General features: G+C 39.4%; 1 protein-coding gene across 1 annotated transcript in view; it reads right to left on the bottom strand.

The window, feature by feature from the left end:
* Positions 1–4,409: 4,409 nt before the first annotated feature.
* The window catches only part of DOK7 (docking protein 7), a 55,224-nt gene continuing 52,702 nt past the window's right edge, over positions 4,410–6,931 (bottom strand). The window contains exons 9-10 of the mRNA XM_005424735.2: positions 6,558–6,710; positions 4,410–4,546 (exon numbers count right to left, since the gene is read on the bottom strand). Of these exons, the coding sequence (XP_005424792.1) occupies positions 4,410–4,546; positions 6,558–6,710 (290 nt within the window). The remainder of the gene's footprint in view (positions 4,547–6,557; positions 6,711–6,931) is intronic.

Genomic DNA, 6,931 nt, shown 5'->3' with positions numbered 1-6,931 from the left:
AGGAGAGGAGAGGAGAGGAGAGGAGAGGAGAGGAGAGGAGAGGAGAGATTTTAATTCGGAGAGAGCAGTATCAACCAACTAATCCCCCTGCCTGACCAATTCAGGGCTGACCAAAAGTTAAAGCATGTTATTTAGGGTATTTTCCAAATGCTTCTTAAGCACAGCCAGGCCTAGGACAAGAATCACCTCTCTGGGAAGCCTATTGCAATGTTTGACCAACCTCTTGGTAAGGAAATGCTTCCCAAAGCCCAGTCTAAATCTTCCATGGTGCAGTTTTGCACCAGTCCTGCACATCCTATCTCTGGATACCAGCAAGAAGAACTCAGCACCTTCTTCTCTGCTTCCCCTTAGGAAGCTGCAGAGAGCAATGAGGTCACCCCTCAGCCTCTTTTGCTCCAAACAGCACAAACCCAGAGCCTCAGCCTCCCCTTAGAGCACTCCCATCCCTTTCACCAGCTTTGTTGTTCTCTGGACACATTCAGGGACCTGCCCTTGCTTCCCAAATTGTGAACCAAGCACTGCACACATCACTCGAGATAAGGCTGTACCAAAGCTGAACACACATTCACCTCTTTTGCCCAGCTGTCTGTGCTGTGTTTGGTGCAGACCTGCTCCTTACAAAAATTCCTTTTAATTACTTTTAACTCTCCCAGCCTTACTCTGCTTTGCTTGTTCTAATTGCTGTATGAGATTAAATTAACATTTCCTTTCAACTTAGATTATAGAATATGGTTTGTATGACTGGTCAAATGAGAGCTGAGGATCTTTCCAAAGAAAAGGTGACATAAAAATGTAACAGCATTGTCATCTTAAAAAAATCCCCATAATTTTAACAGTAACTCGTACTGTTAAATAAAATAACTGTTAAATAAAAAGACTGTGTCTTCTCCCCATGGTTATTGTACCAAGTATGTGTCTTATTCCAGACAAACTAGATGAGAAACTTACCAAGGGCTGCATGTTTCAGCATCACACAAAAAATGCAGTCACTCATAATTCAAATTCAAATATAGTTTGCCAAGCTACTCTAATTAAAACTGTTTTGTTTACAGCAGAGAGGAAAAATGAGGATTTTTTCCAAGCCATTTGCTGAAAACAACTCTCAGGGCAGATTTTCACAAACATTTACATGCCTAAAGACACCTACTGGCATTTTCCACAACTAGGTGCCAGAGTGCTATTAAAACCCAGACAATTATTTGCATTGTTGGGAATTAAATCCCTGCAAACTCCAGCCCTCCATCCTGCAGCCCGTTACCTTGGAGAAAATTCCATCACCCAAATATTTGCATGTAAAACTGTTCCATAGCAGTTTATGAACATTGCCATTGGCCCCACTGAGGCAGCAGTTACATTTGGCATAGGTCTATCAGGAAGAAAGAGGCAGCACAGCACACCAATGCTTATGCCCAAACACTGCACTTGATGAGAGCTTTTTCTTATCACCAAGAGCACTTCTGCCACATTAAAGTCCTACAAGAACACCTTTCATAAGTACCAGCCACATCACATTGTCTTGCTCTTCTGCTAATTAATACTTTGTGCTCCTGGCAAAGACAGGAGGAGATCTGACTGATAGAATGCTAAATTAAAAATGAGCAAATCTTTTTTATCATCAAAAGTTACAAGTTGCATTTATTTCCAAAAGCGCGAGAGAATTTGGTTTTTTGGTTGATTTTTGTTGTTGTTGTTGTTGTTGTTGTTGTTGTTTTGGGTTTTTTTGCAAAGAGTTCTGTATCTGGACTCATCCCATAGAAATCACAAACTGTATTTTAGATCACTCATGCACATGTTTTTATGCAAGGTGTTTGAACAAACACAAGGCTGCTAACAGGACTATGGTTTGATTTCCATTACCCTGGTTCACTAGTGTAAGTTGAAGACACATGATTTTATTTATTTAGGAAAAAAGGTTTCCATTTCTGTGAGGTCCTGTTGTTCCAATGAGAAAGCTCCAGTTGCTTCAACAGAAATGTCAAGCCTGTAACTTGACAGGGAGGTAGAACCTGCAGGTACTACTGAAACAAAAATCAACCAGTTTTCAACAGATGCAACAATTTGGCTTGGTCTCCTGCTTCAGCTCCTAGTATAATTTAGTGCATGACAATATAAAGTGAATTTAAAAACTAAGTGAAAGTCATCTATTTGTCCTATTCAAGTGAAGTAAAAATAATTTAAAAGAAACAGAAATTACTAAGACATACACAAACACATGTGCACAGAAAACCATGTGCATGCGCAGATTCACAGACTTGCTCAACCTGAAAAATACATTCTTTTTAAAAATTGTGATTCCTCTATGAGGCCAGCAGCAATCTCATGACCTTTACTATTGTGTCAAATCCTTGCTCATGCTGCAAGTCCCAGATTTAATGCAAGTAACATTCAGAAAGGCAGCCTTTGTAGAGACCTTGGGTAATATATTTTCCTGATAAACAGATTTTTGCAACAAAAATATTGTAGTTTCATTATATATTGTCATGGAAAACACTACACTTCAATGCATCAGTCAAGCTGTGCTCATCCTAAATATGAAGAGATTTAACCTTGCAAGTCCTCCAGTGGAGGATCCTTGACTGAAGAACTCAGAAAAACCTGGCCCCAAGAGGCCCAGGCCATTCCAGTTGTACTGAAATTTAAAAAGCAGATCACCACTGTACACTTGTCAAAGAAAAATCTTTTAAACTTAGAATCTCCTAAGAAAGATCTCTTTTCCCTTCAGAAATATGCTAGGTGGATCAAGATAAAAATACATCTGAACACAGGACAGAGAAGAACGGCAACTGTCAACTCTCAAACACTGGGGGTTTTTATTGGAGAGATTTCTGATATTTTACATTACTACTGAGGCTACATTCAAATAAATTTGTAGGTTAAATTCTGCCTCAGAAACAAAACCCCACCTCTCATTTTAAGCCACTTAGTAAAACCCTCACTGGCACAAAACTTCCACCCACCAATATAAATTATAATCATATCTAGAAAAGAGAATTTGGCTGTAACATTGGATCTTAAGAGGACACAAACAAAAAATCATAATACCCAAGATGTCACTCCTGGCAACTTCTGGAAGCCAAAGGTGATATTTCATCAGAAAAAAAAATTCTTTCCTTCTTAAGTACATTTCTTTGTTAGTCTAACATCACTGCTATACATTTTATATAACATTTTATTTAAATAACATTTTATATGAGGACAAATAAAAATATTTACATAGACAACATGGGAAATTAAATTTTGAATCATAAACTCTCATTGTACAAAAGCAAGATATGCCAGATTCATGGGTAAACCTATTCTACAAGATAATATCCTGTTGTGCCTCAAGGCTGTAGCATCTCTGGAGATATCATCCTCTTACAGAGCTGGTTTTATGCTACTTAGGGACAGCAGAGAATAATTCAATAAAGTTTTAGATTTAAGGTGGATGCTGGTTTTACATTAGGAATAGTTTTTGTGACATTAAAGACCCAATTTTGAAAAGTGAATCTTTCTTTTGAATACCTTGGTTTTATAATATGCTGTATATTAGCATATTTTAGACCTGATTTTCAAAGTGATACATATGTTCAGCTCCAGGAAAATTGCTAAGAGTTACAGGTACCCAGCAAGTACAAAATCAAACTCATGGTTTGACCTAGGCTTTTCAAGAGAAGAAACACCCAAATTCCCCTTCACATTACTGTGGTTCATAGACATAATTAAATAACTTGTTTGTGTGCTCTTGTCTGTTTGCAGACACATGTGCATCCCTGACACTCCAGCTTTTACATCTGAGCAACTTTAGCCAAAGCTGCAGGACTTGGTGAGGTATAAAACTGAATTATCCATAGGTGTAGTTGAGCATGTCCATAAATAAGCACATAAATTGAACAAAACTGTACCTGCAAAAAGAGCAGGCACTGAATTTTCTTGCTTTTGTAAGAGTCCATTAATATATTAATAGAGGTTTTACATATTTTATACACTCAGATATATACATATATTTTATCAGTAATGTGTGCTTACATACAGACATATGCAAACATATGTGTACACTTACCACACACACTCACATTCCCTTATCCACACACATTCAAGTTCTTTATTTTCAAAGAAAATGCCACCATTTAATAAACACTGAAATTGGTTCCAGGTTCTCCATGATTTTAGAATTATAGAGAAAGGTAACTTACATCTGTCATTGCATATGACAAAAAATCTGGACTTCACAACCAAATTAAAATAAAAGGAAAGACCAAACACACCCCTCGTGCTACCAGCTTTCCAATCAGGAATCAAGACATCGGAATGAATCTGGTGTAACTGCAAGGAGCAATGGCAGCGATTTGTGTGAGTGCATTTTTGCAACAAACGTGAATCTTTTTAGTATGGATTTGTGGTGAGCACAAAGTTCTTTCCTGGCCAGGTCACTGCTGAGCTCCTTTCTTCTTGTGCTCCAGCTCCTGCAGGCGCTCCTGGCGGCACTGCGCGTGCTGCGTCCCCACCTTGTGCGCCGTCTCGGTGGCTGCGATGTCAATCTGGGCATACCGGGACGATCCACTCCCTGAAATACCACATGGAACCCTGTAAAAGGCTACACCCCTCACACACTCCTGAGCAAAAGAGCTGTTGTGATACTTCCTCCACAGATTTCCTGGCATATCTTTGTCCAGTCTCAGAGAAAGCTGTGCAAAGGGAGTAAGGTGATAACCACCACTAAAACAAACCACCTCGAAAGCTTTGTTATCTACATATTCTAGTGGTCTGGTTTTCCTCAAATAAGCAAATGTACCACTTGCATTTCTGCCCCAGGTGTGAATCTCCACCCCTATGACTCCCAGTCAATGACAAAATTGAACTTGGCTCTCCCACTCCTGGGAGGCTTCCTCACCAAGCTGCCAATAAGGAAATTGGCAGCTATTTGAACTCCTGCTATTTGAACAGAAAACTCTTGTGGCAGCTGGCACTGTTCTTTGTCTGGATTAGGCACCCTGTGGATGTTATCCAGAGCAAACACCTTCAGCCTCACACAGAATGACACTTCAGCTCATTTTTTCTAGGCAATAGTGGAGACAAGTTAAGTAAAATACTTATGTATTAAGTATTAAGAGTTGAGCAGTAAAATACCTCTATAAGGCTAGAGGCTGGGAAAACTTTAATATGAAAAAATTTAAATATTTTTAGTCATTACATGCACCTTTAAAGTTACACAATTTGAGATTGGGAGGGTAGTTGACATTTAGGAAGATTTATAGCATTTAACTCTTCATTTTTAATGCCCTGGTCCATTGTCTTTAAAATTAAGAGAAATATTGCTTTTACATTTCAACACAATGGTTGTAGAGAGAACTACATTAAGGTCTGGGAGAAGCTTAGAATTACATAAAGAAAAAATAAAAACATTAAAAAAGCAAAAGCATGGGAAAAGTGCTAGCATTTCAAAGTTAATGAAATTGCTGAAATTAGAAGTATAAAAATTAAAGTCTTTATAGCTGAGAGGTATAGATGGAAAACCTATCAATATCAAATGCAAGGAATTAAATGCCAGATTCTGATGAAAGGCTTGCTGTAGCAAGGACTGCATCTCTAAATGACAGCACATAGCAGATGTATTGCATGTTTTTGTGCTAATTACCCAAGTTAAGCATTAGAAGTAAAATATCCAATCCAAACAAAATAATTAAAAAGAAAAAAAAAACATAAAAAATGAAATCATTTGCATTCTCTCTGTAGCACTTTCACATGCCCACATGGAGAGCAGATAGAAGAACACTGTGTTCTGTTCTGAATCATTTGCTGCATGGCTCCAGAGCCAGTGTCTTCAGGAGCAAGCCCTGTACACCCACAGCCCTGTTTCTGAAGCCAAGAAAAATGAGGTAAGTGTAGTCCTAATATGCAATGAAAATCTTGAGAACACAAGCAAATTACTGTCTTTCAAACTCCAGAGTTTGAAATGTTCACTTTAGAAGGAGTGCATATACAATCACCTGTCAAAGGGATACAACAACTTATAGAACTTCATTACTCAAAAATCTTTTCCAAGAAGAGATGCCAATTTAAAAAACTGCCTCAGAAACATTAGAGGGTTCAACTCCTCTGTTAGCAGAAGCCTGTTGGTAGATCATGGAATCATTCAGGTTGGAAAAGACCTCCAAATCATTGAGTCCATGCTTTGAGTCCAAGCACCACCATCAACTAAGCCACAGCACTGAGTGCCACATCAAGTTGTTTCTTGAACAATTCCAGGAATGATGACTCCATCACTTCCCCGGGAAGCCTGTTCCAATGCTTGATCCTGTCAGTGAAAAAATTCTTCCTGATGCCCAACCTGAACCTCCCCTTGCGCAGCTTGAGGCTGTGTCCTGTCCTGTCACTGTTTCCTGGGGGAAGAGGCCAACCCCCACTTGACTACAGCCTCCTTTCAGGTAGGAGGATTAAGGTCCCTCCTTGAGCCTCCTGTCCTCTAGGCTGAACATCCCCAGCTCCCTCATCTGCTCCCTATAGGAAAGCAGGTTCCACATACCCATACATTCTGCCTATTTTTTGCTGTTTAAAAGTACCACAGACTTCCTTACCTCTTATGCTTGTGCTAGATTCTTGAAGCTCCAGTTCCATGTAGTGAAGCTGTTTTTTGGAAGTAGGGCTGACAGGAATATTAACATAGGTGGCTGTCTCACTGTGGGGTCGGTCTGGTGTAGGGACATCAGCTGAATAACCTACAGCCCCTTCTGAAATAAATAACAAGTTACAGCAGGCACTGTTTGCAAGGACCAATGCTCATACAGACACACAGAAAGGAAACAGTGGCAGCAATACAAACAGGACATTCCCCAGTGGTAGATAGGACATGAGTAAACTACAGCTTCTACTTTAAATATCCCAAGACACTTGATCAGTGCAGAAAGCCACAGACCACAGACCCCACAGGGTCTTGCTGTGTTGAGGCAAG

This window comes from Geospiza fortis, unplaced genomic scaffold (assembly GCF_000277835.1).
Source record: "Geospiza fortis unplaced genomic scaffold, GeoFor_1.0 scaffold147, whole genome shotgun sequence".
Lineage (NCBI taxonomy): Eukaryota > Metazoa > Chordata > Aves > Passeriformes > Thraupidae > Geospiza > Geospiza fortis.
Note: the sequence above shows the minus strand (reverse complement) of the source record. Positions and strands in the feature narration are given on the sequence as shown.